The 19935-nt window shown below is 38.5% G+C and overlaps 1 protein-coding gene across 1 annotated transcript in view; it reads right to left on the bottom strand.

Annotated features, from left to right (window-relative positions):
• LOC107712236 (nascent polypeptide-associated complex subunit alpha, muscle-specific form-like) overlaps nucleotides 1-18443 on the bottom strand; it is a 27247-nt gene extending 8804 nt beyond the window's left edge. The window contains exons 1-3 of the mRNA XM_016517418.1: nucleotides 18116-18443; nucleotides 4859-5547; nucleotides 4078-4165 (exon numbers count right to left, since the gene is read on the bottom strand). Of these exons, the coding sequence (XP_016372904.1) occupies nucleotides 4078-4165; nucleotides 4859-5435 (665 nt within the window). The 5' untranslated portion in view covers nucleotides 5436-5547; nucleotides 18116-18443. The remainder of the gene's footprint in view (nucleotides 1-4077; nucleotides 4166-4858; nucleotides 5548-18115) is intronic.
• Nucleotides 18444-19935: the final 1492 nt, after the last annotated feature.

Genomic DNA, 19935 nt, shown 5'->3' with positions numbered 1-19935 from the left:
CGCAATGCAACGCAACGCGTAAAAAGACAGTATAAGTCATTATAATCAGTAATTATGTCCCCACTGGATGCAACAAATGCCTCGTTTGTAATGGGTTTTATTGGTTTTGTCTCGTCGTGCCAGGACACAGCATCACAGCATGGTAAAGGGCGTAATATTTCCGTCACACGCTTGAGGTATCCGGCCAATCACAACGCCCTGGATAGTTGGCCAATCAGAGCACACCTTGCTTTTCAGACCGATGAGCTTTGTAAAAATCGACGCGTTTCAGAAAGGCGGGGCATAGAGGAGAAACAATAATGTACAGTATGTGGAAAATGGAAAAAGTTTTTTTAACCTTAAACCGCATAAACATTTCATTACACCAAATACACAAAATAAATGTTCTTTTTAACAACATCATATGACCCCTTTAACCCCTTTATCTAGCAGGTCTGTTGTGTCTTGTGTCGCAAGTTCAATGACGCAGGTAGTGGCGATTCTCTCTGGCCAATCAGTGATCAGCAGGGTTTACACATCACATTTTGGTAACCGTACGGTTCGCTTGGAACCTCAACCGAGGAGGTACTGAAAAAAGTACCAGGTACTGTCCACAGTTGAAACCCCCCCAAAAGTGAACCGTACCGTACAATGCAGTGGAAAAGCGCCAAAAGTATACTCAACCGTGGATGAGCACGGATGGACGAGATTGACACATGTGCAGTACCACCTAGTGGACTCATTCTCAACATTCACCTCGCACCTGCAATGTTGTACATGGACAATCCGCATGGACACAAAAACTGGGTTGCAAGCGGATGGTGTGTGCAAACATCCGCAGACACTTCTGATGACAGAAACGGTCTCATGTGGACTGTGCGTGCACTGTCGTGGAATGCGGATGGCTGAACTATACTTTAGGCTAGGGGTCGACCGATTATCGGCCTGGCCGTTTATCGACGCCGATATTAAGCATTTTTATGATTATCGGTATCGGTAATTTTCAAAACCGATTCGCAGATAAAATAACTTAATTTTGAAATGCGCTATTTGGCTCTGATGCAGCCTGTCAGAACTCACCACTCTGTGGCCTAAAGCAGTCTCCGCCCAGACCTACAGAAACAAGTTCCTCATGGCAACACGTCAAAATAGAAGTCCGGGTTAGCTTAATGAATTATCAGAAATATATTACTGTGGTGCAGTATGATGTACATAATACTACTCCGGGATGAAAGTTTTCCGTCGCTACGACGGATTTCCGTCAATTGGAAAAAATGAGGGGAAAAGAAACATGTAGCACATTGTTGTTGTTCTGCCGGTGTTCTGACGATTTGTTGGCAGCATAATCTGATAGGTAGCATTATTTGTCAGCACACCAAAAATCATCCCCGCAGACATTAATTAAAATTTTTACACCAGACATATATATCGGTTCAAAATATCGGTTATCGGTCTACTTGATCTGTAATAATCGGTATCGGCATCAGCCTTGAAAAACACATATCGGTCGACCCCTACTTTAGGCTTTAGTCTTTATGATCAAAAACATCATAAAAGACCTTTGTAAGGAAGAATCAGAGCCAGCAAAACTTCAAAAGATGTTGGAATGCACAATTCAATGCCAGTAACCATGGCACATACTCCAGCTCTTAGTACAGAGAATACAGGCAATGAGCAAACTTCTCATAGTAGTGCACAATGAAGAACATGGTCAAACGGCTTGGCCCCAAATACCAAGACTATAACATCTCCCCCACAGATTATTCCGAAACAACGGCCAATTGTTAAAGAATGAGAACAAAAGAACTGGAATCTCCCATTACAATTCTATGACCTGCCATGGCTATGATTGTGATAAAGACAAGACTAACAGATAATAAGATTGTTGACCATTATTTATCTATTTTACCAGCTCCTAAACAATAAAATAATGGGTTGAAAAGTTTAAGATGACAATATAAAAGAGGTCAAAGACATTCCTACAGGAGCAATCTCCCTTTTAACACAAATGGAAAGAACACAACACCCACTGGCACAGACATTTGCATATCAATAATTAAGTTTTAATTAAGTAATGGCCATTAGAATGAAGGTACTGTTCCAGATTAAATGTGTGTCACTCAGCAGAGCCTCAGGCAGTGAATTTCCCTTATATTCCAGTTAAACATCGTTTTAAAACTTAACTGCTTCATTCATTCTAGATATTTAAGTGTGTGTGGTCCTTTTATTTTCGACCTCATTAGCACCATTTCAAAATTTATAAGCTCATTCATTTTTAAATATTTGTCATGTGGTATAATGTAACAGAAGCCATCTGGTTTACCAGTAATTTCATAGCAAAGGAAAACAAATGGTGAAAGACTAACAAGCAGCTTGGTTCAAGGGAAATTAAAATGGTCGATGACTTGAATTCAAAAATTCAAGAGGCTCACTTTGAAACAGACAAAAAACTCCAAATACAAGGGAAATTTGATTTGGTAAGCACGGCACTTATCCAAGTCCCATGAAACTACAAACTGAGTGAGTGAGATGGCTGGTTTAGCAAGAGTTGCAAACAAAGAACCCCATCAAGTAACCCTCTTTTACCTCACAACGTTACCCACAAACTGGCAAAAAGTCTTCTTCTAGGAATGCCAAAAATATCTAGCCAGCACATATACATATACCAGAAAGAACAAAGTAAGAGTGAAAGAGAAGATGAGAGGAGGGGGAGATGCTGTGATTGTTTCATGAGGAGACTTGGATGGAGCTAGTTTACATTTCCCACAGTAGGAGTGCGATTGTGTTTCTGCAGTGCAAACATTTCATTTGAAGCTGCAGTGAGAATATATATTGTGTGGCATGCAAATAATGAAAACAAAAGTTAAACCCATCTAAACAGACAGATCAAATGAGTGCTCAAATTCATAACCACTATTCACTACCCATTGCTCTATTCTCGGAGTTAGACATTTCATTCCAGACTGAATTCAGAGTCAGTGCAGAAACACAGTGTGCACACAAACCACACCCTGTAGTCCTGTTTGTCTAAAACACCACACGTCCAACAAAAGGGAGTCTAAACAGCCTTGTAAACTGACATTACCACATAAATACATAGAATTAAGTGCATAATTAAACCGTAATCATCACATAAGACCAGTCATATCCACATTAACTGGCTGACTGCATTTACAATACTTACAATTGATGAGCTTGAATATGTAATCATCTGCAACAAACAACTGTTTAACTCTGCAAAACAAGTTTCCCACACTTTTTGGCCAATGACTTCCAGTCGTTTGTGATTACTAGATATTTTTTTTAATATAATTTCCATTTTCTTTAAATAATAAATATATTAGAAGCCACACTCACAAAGTGATATTTCTAATTGATAAGATTTTAGATCTGAGCAATATTAAGAAAATTCAATAACTCATTTAAAAATGTTAAGTATCTTATAATATTTCTAAACTTTCTATAGCATTTTACCAAATGTAAAAAAAAAAATTTTCATAAAGATTAAATAGTATTATTAATGAGCTGGGAAAGGAAGTCACATTTGTAAGGGGATGGGAAAGAAATAAAACTGATCAATCCTAATCATTATCAGAATCACATGACTAAATATAGATATAAAGGGAGATATATGAAAGGAACGAACAAGAGACTGAAGACATAATTGGTAATGCAGCTAACTTGGATCATAAAATCCATTTAACTCAAGTGAAGATACCAATTATCACTCCCAGAGAGTAGCATCAACAAAAAGAGCACTGTTGAGCCTATACTCTGGTAAAGCCTAATCTAAGCAGTCTTTCAGGGAGTCTGGCTCACAAAGCGACAGAAACTTGAGCCAATAACCACCAGACAAACCAGAGACCATTCACTGCAAAAAAGCATGCAGTCATTGATATTTGTATGGCATATCCACTAAATGGTGTGCAGAACACAAAGCACTTCTCAGATGTTACTTCATCCAGATCTATGCAGGAAATCTGCCTTGATACCTTAAAGCCACATCAAGAGTTGTGCAATCATGCACTTCCCAGCATTTCAATTTTCCATTCAAATACAGTCAAATGTCCAAGCTCAAATCTCCAAAAGCTGCTTTACCTGTTAGTTTTGGGAGCTGCAGTGGTTTTGGCTGTGGCTGAAGTTCTGGGTTTGGCAGCAGGGGCAGCAGCTGGCCTTGGAGCAGGAGCTGAGAAAATGAAATTGAAATAAATCATGTTCCAAAGTTAAAACTGACTGGGATTGCTCAAGAAAATAGTGGTAAAATATAACAATGAAAAGAACTATAATTTAAAAAAATTTAATTTCTATTTTACATAATGACTTGCTGCACCACAACAGGTTTGTGTTGTCTCTGCCACATGAGAATAATGGAACATTTTCTAATGTTATGTTATTTATTAGTACTAGGGGTGTAACAGTACACGTATTCGGTTCGGTACGCATGTGCACAGAACAAATCATTCCTTTTTTCAGGAAATTCAGACAATAAATGGCGTCTTGACTCTCTTTGATGTGGCGCGACGCCTCAGTTCTAATGGCAACGTGGAGCGCGAGCGAGCGTAATCACCCCTTCCTCTTTATTACTATTTTTAATGTGAAATATACATGAATGAACATTTCATCCCTCACGTAATCGCTCAATTAGTGTTTCAACTGTGGAAAGACATCATTAAAACGGCTTGTAAACAAAATGTCACCTATCATTTTATTTACCTCAGGCAAGTCATCAGTGTCTTTGGTACAACCAGGTATGTACCAAACCGTCATGTTTGTGTGCCGTTACACCCCTAATTAGTAAATGTCCAAATCCAATCTTAGAAGTACCAGAACTAAACTCTGTAATTGACCTAGTAAACCCATACATGCCAGGCCATCTTACCTGTGGTTTTGGGTTTGGTTGCAGCACTAGTGGCAGGTCTCTTACTCAGACTGGTCTTTGTTCCACTGGCTGTGGTGGTTGTTGTTGATTTGTTTGTTCCAGCAGTTGTTGCTTTAGGTTGGGCCCTTGAGGTTGCAACGACAGTAGAAAAGCCAACGGGTTTCTTACTTGGACCTGAAAATCCAACGGTAGTGGTGGGTTTCTTCTTGTCTGCTGCCGCAGTGCTAGCTGGAATGGGTTTCTTGGTTGGGGCACTCAATGCAGTCTTTGTGAGGCCATTAGCCACACGACTTTGGGTTGCTTTGGGTCGCGTGCCTGGTCCAGTGGTAGTTGGACCTGCAGCAATCTTGCCTTTGACTGGGCCTTTGGATTTGCTTTTAGCATCTACTGCTTTCCCAGAAGCTTCTTTAACAGTTGGAGGAGCTGCTTGCTCATTTTGGGGTTCATCAGATTGTGGGGGTGAAGGTGTAGTCCCATTTTGAGACGCCCCGTCGTTGCTGGTTGGTTCTGTTATGGCTTCTGTTTCTTCGGCTTCCATTGGTTCAGATGGTGCTGTGGCCACCCCATCAGGTTTCATCGCCAATATTACCCGAAAATCAGTTGCTGCTTGATATGCTCGCTGGATTCAGTGTTGCTCACACACACTGAACCCAGGGATGATGGATGCGTTCGCCAACTCAATAACTGCCCTGTAAAAAAAAAAAATTATAATAAATAAAATTTTTTTTAAAAACACACTTTAGACAATTAAATGCTATTTGCAGTGACTTTTTTGGCTCTACGCACCTGAGTGCAAAAGTTGCTTCTCGTACAAACACATAAATACAATCAGTTTGGCAGAGAAATGCTTTTGCTGTGTGTAATAGATTTGAAGAATTTTAAGTAACCATGGAACTGAAAGAGTTTAGAAGTAAAACATTCTCCTGCAAGAGGAAGCAACATTTTTTAAAGGGAACCATTCCTATGAAGGGCACCTTGGAAAAATACAGGAAATTATACATTATGAAAGAACCAAAATACAAAAAGATCAAGTCCAGGTCGAACATCCTACATAACAAGTCCTTGTCATCTTTCATTTGTTTGCATCTGGAATGGACTACACTGTATAAATTGTCCTGTTAAATTTATGAAAACAAACAAAAAAAAAAACTAAAAATACAGTGACTGTTTCAGGTATTACAGAATGGAATACTGGTACCTGTATATTTTACGACTCATAACATTTTATTTCATTATGTGATATAGCTAGGTAACTTTACAATTAACAGTTTTTACTGTGGCATTTTTAGTTTTTCTGTTCTGTAAAAATTACTTACATTTTTACACTGTAACAGTTTGATAGTGATGCGGAAAAGTGTTTCTTTAAGTATTTTGAGTGGGTCTCCAAGACATTAGTCTGAATTGAACACTAGGCTGCATAAAAATCTAAATGTTAAAGGGATAGTTCACCCAAAAATGAAAATTTGATGTTTATCTGCTTACCCCCAGGGCATCCAAGATGTAGGTGACTTTGTTTCTTCAGTAGAACACATATGATGATTTTTAACTCCAGCCGTTGCAGTCTATCAGTCGTATAATGCATGGCAATGGTAACAAAATCTATGAGAGTAAAAAAAACATGCACAGACAAATCCAAATTAAACCCTGCGGCTCGTGACGACACATTGATGTCCTAAGACACGAAACGATCGGTTTGTGCCAGAAACCGAACAGTATTTATATCATTTTTTACCTCTAATACACCACTATGTCCAACTGTCTTTTTGGGCGCGCGCACGGCATCCGGTGCGTGGTGTGTACGCGCTCTGGCGTAGTTTACGTTAATGGGTGTGTTGGATTTGTCTGTGCATGTTTTTTTTACTCTCATAGATTTTGTTACCATTGCCATGCATTATACGACTGATAGACTGCAACGGATGGAGTTAAAAATCATCATATGTGTTCTACTGAAGAAACAAAGTCACCTACATCTTGGATGCCCTGGGGGTAAGCAGATAAACATCAAATTTTCATTTTTGGGTGAACTATCCCTTTAAGATGATTTATGGATTTGATTAATTTATGTGGATCATTTACACAGAACAGGCACCACCACCTGCTCTACAGAAATAGGATGCCATTATCTGGACTTCGCATACCTGTTCATACAAACTAGTAATTTCCTGTCTGTCAAGTGTAAACTGAGATGGCATCATTACCACGGTATATAACGTCCCAGTATACATCTTCAAAATTCAAATCCACAACTTTGACTCATAAATATAGCCAAATCAAAATCTGGCAGAATTCTAAAAGAAAGTCAATATACCCATTTCACTGGAGCACTGCTCTACGCAAGCCATTTTCTTCCTTCAGGGACTGACGCAAAAGCTCGTCAGCAAAAAGATTGTGGCATGGGATTTGAAGAAAGGAGGATAAAGAGTCAATGTAGTGGAGAGGGGGGCCATGAACCCATTCACCCCATCCTTTTTCCAAACTCTTTTATTCAGAATCCTCTTGTCTTTCTCTTCCCCCCTTAAACAGTTCTCCTTGGCCACAAACCCCCTCTTTCTTCTACTCTCCTTCCCCTCCATCAGATCCGTTCCCTGTCTGTAGCCACACAGATGGCCCTAGCAGCTGAGCTATTGTTCTGGCTCTCCAATAAACCCAAGCCACCAAACCAGAGAGCAAATAAAGACAGAGAAAGGGGAAAATCATGGGATGAAGTAACAATGACAAGGCAAGCAGAGAAATCTAATTTTAATGTAGCACCATCCAGAAGATGAGTGGACTCAAGTATGTGACAGAATCAAGAAGAGGAAAACAAACAACCAAACTGTGAATAAAAATGACGAAAGCCCCCTAGAAATGTTCCTCAGGAGACAGAAAACAAAGAGAATGCATGACACGCGTTCTAGAAAACTTGTCACCCTACAGGCCAAGATGATGAATTGGGAGGTCATCGTTCTGCCCATGACAGGACAAAAATTACCCAGCAGCCCTGCTGCTGTGTCTCCATGGTGATGTGAAGATCAAAAAGGGGACTTTGAAAAAAAGGACCCAACTTAATCAGAAGACACAAAGTTTCAGTAAAAAAAAAAAAAAAAATTCACAGCACAGATCCTTAGAAAACAAGAAAATAAGTTGAATGTACAATTATGAGTTCAGCCATGTTATATTCACAGTTCAGACTGTTTACCATAAATATCACTTCATTAGCCACTCTCTTTTTCCAGTAGGTCAAACACGAGCAAAGTGTGCATTTTGGATACAATTTTATTCTTATATTTTCAGTTTTCAAGTTTTAGTAATTTTGTTGTCATTTTTATTACGTGTTTTATATGTCTATATAGTGTTTATTCATTTTTACTTCAGTTTTAATTTTAATATATCAAGTTAAACTAAAAAAAAAAAGAGAAATGTTGCCTTTGCAACTAGCTGAAATTAAAAAAAAAATAATTTTTCAGTTAACGTATTTTCTTTTAAGAAAGAAAAAAAAAAAAAAACTTTCATTTGTAGTTTCAATCAACTATAACCCTGGTACGCATAAGAGATAAGTATAAGGACAAACTAACAAAATAAGGGGAGGGTAAGAAAGAATAAGATGTGCTATAATGATTGTGTGTATGAAGTGGTAGGGTGGGTTATTGTGTGCGTGTCCTCATTTGACTGGATGAAGCTGTTGTGAGTGTTCACAAAGACAGCGGAAAAGGGTAAAGCCTGCTAATGCAAACAGCTTAATCAAAAAGCACTGGAGATTACGTCACATCTCCATTTCACTCACTACACTTCAAATAACTAAACAGGCTTCTTTCAGCAAATCTAAAAGCACTTATGAGAACATTCAGGTGCTCATGAAAAAACCTGCTTTATCATCCAAACCAAAGCTGTTAAAAACAGGTTCCTAAAGAGGGGTTTTGCAGTGATGCCATAAAATAACTATTTATTTTTAGTATGAAGAACATTTTAGTAAACTGAATAACCTTATTCTACTATCAATGACCTTTTGTGGACTGGAAAAGTTCCATGAATGTTAAAGATTCTTTATGGAACCACAAATGCCAATAAAGAGCCTTTATTTTTAAAGAGTGCAGATAACATGGCCTTTCCAGTTCAACATTGCTGCTACTGAATTTCAGACTGTGTGAACAGATTCATCCAATTTATCAAAAAGAACTGACTCGAAACAATTTGCTTACAAATAAGAAATTACCATGGCTTTCGAGCAAGCAGTATCTTATGATATCGTACAGCATGAGCATAACTATAAAAATGTATATTCACTAGGGTCGAATCGCGATATCGATTCCATTTCGATTTATCGTGCAGCCCTAATATTCACTATTAAAATTTCCATGACTTTAACACAATTTTAAAATAACCTAGAAATATCAGGAATTCAATGAAAGTAGGAACCCCCTTCTGCCTCTCCACAACCTCATCCCCATCTTGTCCAATATCTTAATCCACCATTTGTTTGGATTAGGGAATTTACATGTATAGACAGAGGATTATAAAGGTGCCATGAGGACATTTTAAAACACGCGTGTGCTTTCCTAATCCTAAACCCTATATTAAACCTCGGGACTTATCAAATCTAAAATAAAACCTTTATAAAGCTGCTTTCCACACAGGGACGTCCTTAAAGTGTGTCTGTCATGTTTCACTTACTGTAGTAGCTTGATTGACTGTGTTGTGACGGCTTCCCACTAAGCACTTCAGAAACATCTGCAGATGACAGCTAGCAACATACACCGGCACTAAGCAAATGCCACATTCTAGGTTCAGTTTCCAGAGAACTTCTGCATGAGAGATACTGATAAAGCTAAAAGGAACAAATAAAGAGGTCTTGCAAACCCAAATTCCTGCACAGGGCCTCCAGTTCCTCAGGGCCGAGCCATAACCAGCTTGTCACAGACAGACATGCAGCTATTTCCATGCAGCTGTAGTTGGCCACATCCTGCATTCTTGTAATAAGAGCCAGTAGCAGGCCTACGTCTATCAAACATGCCCTTATTCTAATCGACTGGCTATAATTTGTAGTTTTACATGAAATTTATAATCTGCAACTTTAACCTGACGATAACAGGAAAATAATTGCGATAGGATGAGAGATGGATTACCAAAACAGACTTCACCAGAGAGGTTAAAAAAAAAAATAAGACAGAAACACTCTCATCATGCAGTCTGCCCATACAAGGCAGTGTATGTGTACTCTACTACTGGCACACAGACTCCTAAGAATCAACACATGAAAACATTGAAAAAGCGCAGCAACACACCCCTCGTATTGCCTCTCTTTTACTCCCTCCACATTACAGTCAATTATTCATCCGACTCCCACGTCGACTCCATGAGGCAGTTCTCACTAAGATTAAAATGCTGTAATGTGCATAAAGCTATTGTTTAAGGTTTATTATTCTTTGTGCATTTTTCCTTTGTCAGGTCTAATCATGTCTAAAGTTTGCATTGTTTTCATAACATAGTATGTATTTACTATCACTTTTGATCAATTTAGTGCATCCCTTTTGAATAAAAGTATTTTTTTTCATAAATAATAATCTTACTGACCCCAAGCTTTTAAACCGTACACGAGAACATGCAAATAATTAAATATAGCCTAATGGCAGTTTATTACAAAAAAGTATTTTGAATAAATAAAACTCAAAACATCATCAGAAATCAATGATGTGCTTACATAAATCTGCTTCTCAAGTTGATGATTCGGTGTTCAGCATTTGCACACTTGAAACCAACCTGTGAAATTTACATGGACATCAGTCTGTGTGTGTTCACTTTTTACTTTCACTCTTCCCATATAAAGAACAACAGCCAGTAATAACTAGGGTAAAACGTTTTCAGTATTAATGTCGAAGGATGTGCAGAATATGGCAGATTTTCCAAAACCACCACAGAAAAATGTGGAGAAAAAAGCTTCTGTCTTCGCCTGCATATCAGTTACATTCAGAATAAAATGGAACATGCTGTGTAGTGCTGGAAAACCCAGATTCCCATCTTTCTCCCGGAGTAACATCTCGACATGTTTTCGAGCACACCACAATCCTTAAAACGGACAAGAGACAGGAAGTCGCAACATTCATATACACCCCCCTCCCCAACCTTTTTATTTATACATTTAATTTTACATATTTTTATTTACAGTACAAAAGTTTGGACACATTACTATTTTTTATGTTTTTGAAAGAAGTCTCTTATGCTCATCAAGCCTGGATTTATTGGATCAAAAATACAGAAAAAAAAACAATAATATTGTGAAATATTATTACAATTTAAAATAAAGTTTTTCTATTTTACTATACTTTAAAATATATTTCTGTGACGCAAAGCTGAATTTTCATCAGCCATTACTCCAGTCCAGTCAGATCAGTGTCACATGATCCTACATAAATCATTCTAATATGCAGATTTATTATCAATGTTACAAACAGTGCTTAATGTTTATTTTATAACCTGTGATACTTTTTTCAGGATTTTTTTTTATTAAAAAGTTGTTTACAAAAAAAAAAAAAAAAGTATAAATCTTTTATAACAATACAAGTCTCTTTACCGTCACTTTTTTTTTTTTTATCCATTTAACATATCCTTGCTAAATATTACTGATTTGTTCTGTATTTTTGATCAAATAAATGCAGGCTTGATGAGCATAAGAAATTTCTTTCAAAAACATTTGTAAAAATTTTAATGGGTCCAAACTTTTGACCGGTTCTGTATGTACATATCAATCAAACTTTATCTTATCTCTTTTTTGTTTGATAAGATGTTATTGTTGTTATTTTGCCGTTTTATTCAATTTATTCACATTTCCAGAATACCACTTCAGTAGATGAACATAAGTGCTTTCATGATTTTTTTTCATCAGCAGAATTTAGAAGATACACCTGAGATCCTTTATTTGAAACATTAAAAAAATGTTCTAGTGTGTTTGCTTTTTAACTTTGAATACAAACTTCTCTGCTTTTACTTTTTTGCTAGTCAGCTCCCGACGCGATGTCATTCATTGTATGCGCAAAATCAAAGCGTCGCTGTTCGGTGCGTCAACGGCGCTCGCGTTCTTTTAAACTCGTAATAAAGCAAAATTGACGACAACTCCCACACCTGCATTAGGAGCTATAGCCTACTTCATTGCGTGCCTATTTAGCCTTTTGCTTCAGCACCTGAAGTATGTGTTTGTTACGCAAACTTTCAGAAGGCGGGACCCAACGTTTGACGATGCAGCAGCCGAGATATGCAGCCTTCGTAGGATGCAGCCTTCCGTTTGAGAGGCACCCATAGATAAGCTTTGTTGAACTGAAAACGGCTCTGAATGAGGAGTCGATTCCCCTTGATGGGTTCGATTCCAACCTTAGGAATCGACTCTCGATTCCCAGTGCTTCAGAATCTATTCTTTTTGGAATCGATTCCCAGCCCTACTATTGAGTTCAGGGCAATATTTTGATTTTCTGTCATGATTGTGGAAAATGTCATCATTGTTTGTCATTCATGCTGCATCGAGAATTGCAAAATTAACTCCGATCATCGTTCTGAGAGAAAACTGGACAATGCAGTGTATCTTTTCACCTTTTCTATGTCTAAAAACCCCAAGGGAAGCAGGTCGCGGAGATGACAAGAAGACGCCGGATAGTAAATCTATTAATAATGTCACCGATTAAACCCACTGCCTGTCACTCAATAAAAGAATCATATTGCTGCGTGTGTTTGAAAGTTTTGATTTTCAAATTTGGGTGAACTATCCTATTAATGCCCCCAAATATACTTAAAAGTGAATTCGAAGAACAAACTGGTATGATGTCACTTTGAAAAAAAAAATTAGGCCAAAATAAAGTTAATTTGAAGTACATATTTACATATATTTATCTAAACTAAGCCTCCAGCAGCGTGGGCGTCGTCAGGATGTTTGGTAACAGTATACCACTGCTCAGGTACTTTTTACACCTAAGCAAAGAATTTGCATACTGGGGCCTTTAGTAGTTTGATTTGCATTGGTGAATGGTTACTAGATGGGTGTAGGGAAGGATAATGGGCCAGTATTGTGTGTGGGGTCGAGCTGAAGTGTCAGACAGCGCTGAGAGTGTGAAACGGTAGTAACGATGCAGATAAACAGGAAGAAACGCAACGACCCTGCTCCCTCTCACCTAACAGGATTAACTCCGGACGAGCGAGTTGTGTGTGTTGTCTCAGTATAGGGTGTGAATGGGGCTTAATGACCCAGCAGGGTTTGATTTTGCTATGCGTAATGTAAGGATTAAGAGAGGACATTCCCCATTGTGTGCAGCGCACCATGCTGACAGGGGCTGGGCACGGCTAGAACCGAGCTGCCAAAACAACATGAGAGATAATGGACAAAAACAGGCAGCAAAATGGCACATTGCAAAAGTGGTGTAAAAGGACCTTCGAAGAAACTCTTATCTTTTTAAAGACAGGGCAGAATTGGAGTAAAGCGAAGGCTGCAACCATCTCACATGTACAAGGCAGACAGACAAAAAAAGATTAGGATCATAGAAGATGTTTTGGAGAGGGAGGGAATTATGAGAGGGAGAAGGAGAGAAAGAACAGATGGTAAATGGTGGCGTGATGGTTTGGGTGTAGTTTGCATACTGGACACGCAGCAGGACGCTGTGATGGATAGGGATGGAGCCCAGGAGGATTAAAACAGGACATCATCTCCATCTAAAAACACAGACAAACAAACTCTCTGCCAAGTTATCTAGCACTAGTTTGCTGACAGTTAAAAGCTCTTTTGTCAGTGCCAGTGTTTTAGCAGATTATGGGGTTATAAAACCACCAAGAAGGATTTAATACAATAAACGTGGCATTTCAAAATGTTCTTTCCAAATGCAAAACTGACGTCAAGCGATAGTAAAAACTCAGGAAGCCATTTCATAGGAAACAAAAGAGTACCAGGATTTGATGGTAGTCTGGAATTCACATTACTGCAACTGGAGTCAATCCAGTTCATATTATTAAATGAGAACAGAATTTATTAACATATGATTGAATTCAGGTTAGAGTATTTGTAAGGCAATGGACAGGTGCATAAGCAAACCAATCTGACGATTAACATGGTTTATTTCATTAATCCGTTACAGAAAATGGGAGCTTCTTCCTTGCTGGGCATCTGCTTGTTCAACTCGACCACCCCACTGTGAGGTCACGACTAAGCTGGGCCAACCAGACATCTCAAAAGCTGCTAAGTGGTACAATCTGTGACTGCTGCATTGGCCAAGACAACGATAGATATGCATACAAACAACTTTTACTAAATTAAGTGGATAATATTCTAAGATGAACAGTCAGTGCTGGGATAGTTCACCCAAAGATGAAAATTCTGTCATCTTTTACTCACCCTCCACATGTTCAAACCTGTATGAGTTTCTTTCTTCTGTTGAACACAAAAGGAAGATATTTTGAAGAATGATGGCAACCAAACAGTTGATGGTAGACATTGACTTAAATAGCATTTTTCCCATACTATGGAAGTCGATGGCTACAGTCAACTGTTTGGTTACCAACATTCTTCAAAATATCTTCGTTTGTGCTTTGTGGTTTTGAATAATTTGAAGCGAGTAAATTATGACAGATTTGTCATTTTTGGGTGAACTATCCCTTTAAAACATAGTGGGTGGAGTAGGTGGATTCCTACTGAAATGACTGTTAACAAAATTAGCCGAAATTCTGCTAACTTGACCGCACCTTAACTCAGCAAAGAAGTAATGTGTGGAAAAATGGCAGAAAAAGAATCTAGAGTTGTCTGCAAAAATACAGACCACAGACTTGAGAGGAATCGGCAAACCAAAAACACAACACCATAATGACAAAACCTATATTGGTTCCAGCACAAGATGACTCAAGTGATGAAATCATTAGCTCACAGAATGCAATAGAAAGCATAATCAATCGCTACATAGCCTATTGGCCAAAAGTAAACCAAGTCTAGCCAAGCAGCAAGAGAGACTGGTGTGGGTGTCCAGTTTAAACAAAGCCGTTAGTGTCAGGAGGCCTTCATTGAGGAGTGTGGCTAAAACAACTAATGACAGCAGCTGCCCTGCTCAACTCCATTCTGACCGACCTGAGCTCAGGCACACGTCTAAACGGAGAGGGGCAATCATAAATCTTAGGACAAGCAGGCCCTATTTTCATGAATTCTTTGTTCTACCATTCTAGTATCAAATTGGTTTTAGTTCTGGACTGTTCAGTCAAGTCAATCAGGTTTTTTGGGGGGAACTATTACAACAGCTGGCATTACAAAGTGTATGACGAATTCCTGAGACAACTGGGAGGACACAATAGACCATTATAGTCTTAGCAAGACATCATAGTGGATTCACATAAGCCATTATATGACATCGACAAGGCTGTTTAAAATTACCCTGCAAAGAATTTGATCTCTTGCAATTAGGTAAGCTCAGTAAATTTTTGTATACGTTTAACTGTCTCTTATTCTTTGGGCTTTATAGTAACACTTAGCAGCTTGGGTGCATTAATTTTTTCCATTTGTACTTATTCTATTTGGACTGTCTGGCGGATAGCACACATGCCGATCCATGGACCCTTTTCACAAGACTGTGATGACGCGTTTAACGGTCATCAGCATCGTAAATCCTCGAAAGTTTTTCATATTTGTATTTCTAAAATATGAGAAAAAAAAACTGTTCCTGTGGCTCACTGGTAGAGCATTGCGTTAGCAGCGCAAAAGGCTGTGGGTTTAATTCCCAGGGAACACACGTACTGGTAAAAAAAATGTATAACATTAGCCTGAATGCAGTGTAAGTCGCTTTGGATAAAAGCGTCTGCTAAATGCATAATTTTTTTTTAAATGTACGTACATTTAGAACACTATTCTTCGTATTATATAACATTTGCATCAAATTACAATCTTTGTATTATATCACCTTTGCATCAAATTAAAAAAAAACGGTTAACGCTAATGCGAGGGTGTTTCTAATGCAGTGTCTATGGGAGGGACGTAAATTTGACATCGTTCTCTCTTCTGACTGCCGTTATCAGTCTCTCTCTCAATTTTTTTCCTTTTATTGAAAGTCATAAACACTATAGTGGAGTTTTTCTTTTGCTATTTGAGCAAATGGGAATGCAAAAAATATATTTGTGGTACTCTCCCATTCACTGCTCTTCAAGTTAACCCAACTATGACTACTTCCGCTGCTGAGAAACCCGGAAATGTGAAAAAGGTCCATTCTATCTGGAGTATACTGTTAGCCTAATTGACCTATCTGTAAGCCCTGCCCCCCTTAGTTACTGTTGCTCCCTCGGACAAACTCAGTGTCTTACAATGACAGCTGTCAGTGTAAAAGCCTTGTCACAAGACAAAAGGACCACCATTCAAGCGGGAATTAAATATGCCATGGAGGGATATATAAAAGATTTTAAAATAAATATGGTGGGTAACTCAATTAATGTGGACGCGAGGGCTTACAGATCACCGTGCATACGGGAGAAGCCTCATGTTATGTTCGTCACGATAGCAGATGAAAACATGCAGGATCAAAACTGTTCATGTATCGCAGGGTACCATTAAAATTAATTTACATTTAACCATTTTAATATGGAGAAAATTAACGTTTTCGTCTTCATTGGGTTTAGAGTTGAATGCTTACGGCCATTTTGCCATTTTGTTTGGGTTTAGGAAATGTAATAATATAAATTCCATTGCCCATCCTCTCAGGATAACTGGAATTAGTGTTACAAGTACCCCAGGCACATTATTTTTCCATTTTTGTAGCATAAACACCATCAAACCAATGCGAGCTTCGGATCCTCCAATGTTTCTCTATGGCGCTGAAACCTAAAGATGTCCAAGTTCAACTGATACTCGACTGCCATTGGCTCATCTGCGTTCGAGGGTGGGGCTTACCGACAGGTCAATTGTTTAGAAGTACTTACAGGTTTAAGCTTTGAGTGTTGTCTAAAAATCACTATACAAAGTGAACATAATATTGTTAAAAATACCAACTAGTTAATTTTACATTACAGCTAGTCACATGACTTCAACATGGCCACACCTATGAGGGGCGACCAGCTCCAGGTAGAACTTAAACTGCTTTTGCCATAAGTTTGATATGTCTGGAGTCTTCCTCTCATGTGAGTGTATCATTTTAATGATATTTCTCAGCCCATCTCTGTCTAAACCCTTATGACAAGAAATTAGTGAATGCACCTTATAAATCAACAGTTTTCCCACACATTACGACCGCTCATGAAAGAACTGCTAGTGAATGGGCAACAGTTCCCTCAGGCCGCGTAAATATCCGGGCCGTTAGCGTTAAAAGCGGTCATGAACTTCTAGAGCTGAATTCTAGAATGAGACAGGGTGTGATAAGAGACAGACATGCTGTTATCTACAGACCTGCTGGCGTTACAAGGGCAGGGTGATAACACAGCATGACATCAACGCGATTCAAACGATAATTTCCAGTCAAAACGAGGCAGTGACCAGACAAGCTCCGAGAAGTAGCACAGGCAGCCCTTATCCATATCAAACGACGGTAGTCCATGATAGTCCACTCACACTATCGATTTTCTAGGAGCTTTAGTAGTTTATTCGGGTAAAAAGAGGCGAGCGGGTCAGAATAACACACAGGACAGCTATGTGTGGACCGGCGCGTGCACTAGATTCGTTTGTCAAAGTGAAGCGATGCTATCAGTTCGCGTTTCGATTCAAATTGAATTGAACTCCTTAACATCAAATCTTTTAATTCTCAAGCACTGTACATTTTAAGCTGACCCTATGTTAGAAGAAACCCCCACAAAAGGCAGCGATTTGTTTGCATTTCCAAGACAGATGAATATTTGACGTAAGCCTATTTATATTTTGCATTAGAAAATAGGATTTTATACTCAACAAAAATGTCCATCAAACGGCATTCGTTTTATCCCAAGATGAATCGCTACATGTAACCACAGCAGCCATGCGAGTCGTGTCATTATTTACGATGCCCTTCACGGGCTGTGATTAAAAGCAAGCGTATATTTTAAAAAAGAATCGTTGTTACAAACGGAGCACAGGCCGCTGTTTAGTTCATACCATTTGTGTGTAAACCGATGCATCCTTTAAAAGCCCAGCCCAACCCAAACATGCAAAATCGGATCGAAACCAAACCTGATTTCAGAAAATATTCAGAACGGAAACGGAACGTAAACCAAGTTGACTGTGGTCTCAAATGAAGTGACAGAGAATTTGAACCTAACAAACAGGTTGAAAGATAAGCAAAGTAAACACGCTCCAAAATGTCATTCATTTACCTTCAGATGATTGTAAAAAAAAAAAAAAAGCGCCTGGTTTCTACTCTTCTGCTTCAGTCTGGAAAAGAGGACAATCCACGACTTCACACCGGAGACAAGGTGATACTGGAGGCGTATGGTTCCTTGTGCAAATCGCTTACAATATACAAGCGTGCAAAAAAAACCCTATTATATCAACCCACTGCTTCGCCCTCGCGATTCACCGTGAGCTGAAACCCGTGTGAAGGATGTTGACCAGATCCTAACGTGGCAATTCAGAAACAAAAAGATTCAAACCACCAAAATGCTCATCGGACTCCCGGTTTTCACCCAATGGGGCCAAGTACAGAAATGTACTTAAAAAGGGCAGTGATGTCACTTTACAAACTATGGCCCCGCCCACCTATCATCCAGCACGCTGTATCTCCATCATGTGTTTGAAAAACATGCATGACTGAGGACTACCAACTCAACACTGGAGTCAACCATTAAATAGACAGGAACATAAAAACAATGTTAATGTATGTCCTAAATGTTATCACAATTAGGACTAAAATGTCTTTATTTACAATTTTATAGATTGTATCTGCCATGAAAATGACATAAAATGACATTAAAAAACATTTAAGTGTTAATTATCAGCAATCAGACAAAATGAATATTGTTTGTTTTTGCTCTAATCATTGTGCAAGTGTGATTGATAATTTGGAAATAAAAAAATAAATAAAAAAATCGTGTCCTTGAGAAAATTATTTAGAATAATTTCACTCCCTTATGAAAATGTATGTTCTTTAAAAGCAGAAGGGAAAGAGAGTAGGGATTTAATTGCCTGCAAAAAGCTGTTTTCCTAGAGCTAAAACAGTGCATTCATAAACTAAAAGTAGCATTCAGGCAGAGAAAAATCACTCATACAAACAGTATGACAGCAAACATCATTCTGTTAAACAAAGAAAGGGTCATTGATGGACAAGCAACACTTGATTTTTGTTTACATACATAAGAGTAACATAGAAAACCTCGTAAAAGAAGAAATAGTTCAGTCTCTACCCTATCACAAGTAATGTGATTCTCACAGGCCTGCAGCTGTGCTCTGTTCTATACCGCTCTTATCGTCTAGTTTGTAAGATCAGCTTTGTCTTAAATATGCAAATTTGAATCTATGGGTGGAGCCAATCATACAGCACCATTATTAATGATCCTCTACCGCTTTAAGGTGCACAAGTCTGGTAAATACCAACTAGTTCATTTTATGATACAGCTGGTCACGTGACTTCAACATTATTAGCATTACTTATCCTCTACCATTTTAAGGCGCATAAGTCTGGCATTTGCTATCCTCACCCCTTACTTAAAATATAATTAAGATCTTGTGAACATCTCTGCACAATAGACATCACAGAATTAGTTCTAGATGAGATGAATTAAGAAATCAGTCAAAATTAAGCCTCAGAAGATTATCTTCGTTATAGTGCTGTAAAACCTGCCTGTATGTGATCACAATGAGCTTATTGAGGTGGTTAAATTAAATCTCTTCCTGTTAACTCATTCTGTTTGAATAGCTGGGTGTGGCTCATATTCAGAGTCCCACCGCAGATTGAGAATAAAGCAGGCCTTTATAGAATGGCCACAGGTCTGAGATCAGCATCTGAGGGGGTTGCTCTGTTTGAACAGTGTGTGTAATCTCTTTCTGTGGTTTCAGATAGCCAACTCAAACAACGTGCATTGGCTAGCGCACCTGTTTAGACCAGCTATTTAAACATGCCTACAAACTTCCCTCTTACACATACAGTATATTGGCTAAATAAGCAACTTTCATATTTTACAAGTGCAATTTAGGTGCC

Source organism: Sinocyclocheilus rhinocerous, unplaced genomic scaffold, assembly GCF_001515625.1.
Source record: "Sinocyclocheilus rhinocerous isolate Xijiao unplaced genomic scaffold, SAMN03320098_v1.1 scaffold508, whole genome shotgun sequence".
Lineage (NCBI taxonomy): Eukaryota > Metazoa > Chordata > Actinopteri > Cypriniformes > Cyprinidae > Sinocyclocheilus > Sinocyclocheilus rhinocerous.
Note: the sequence above shows the minus strand (reverse complement) of the source record. Positions and strands in the feature narration are given on the sequence as shown.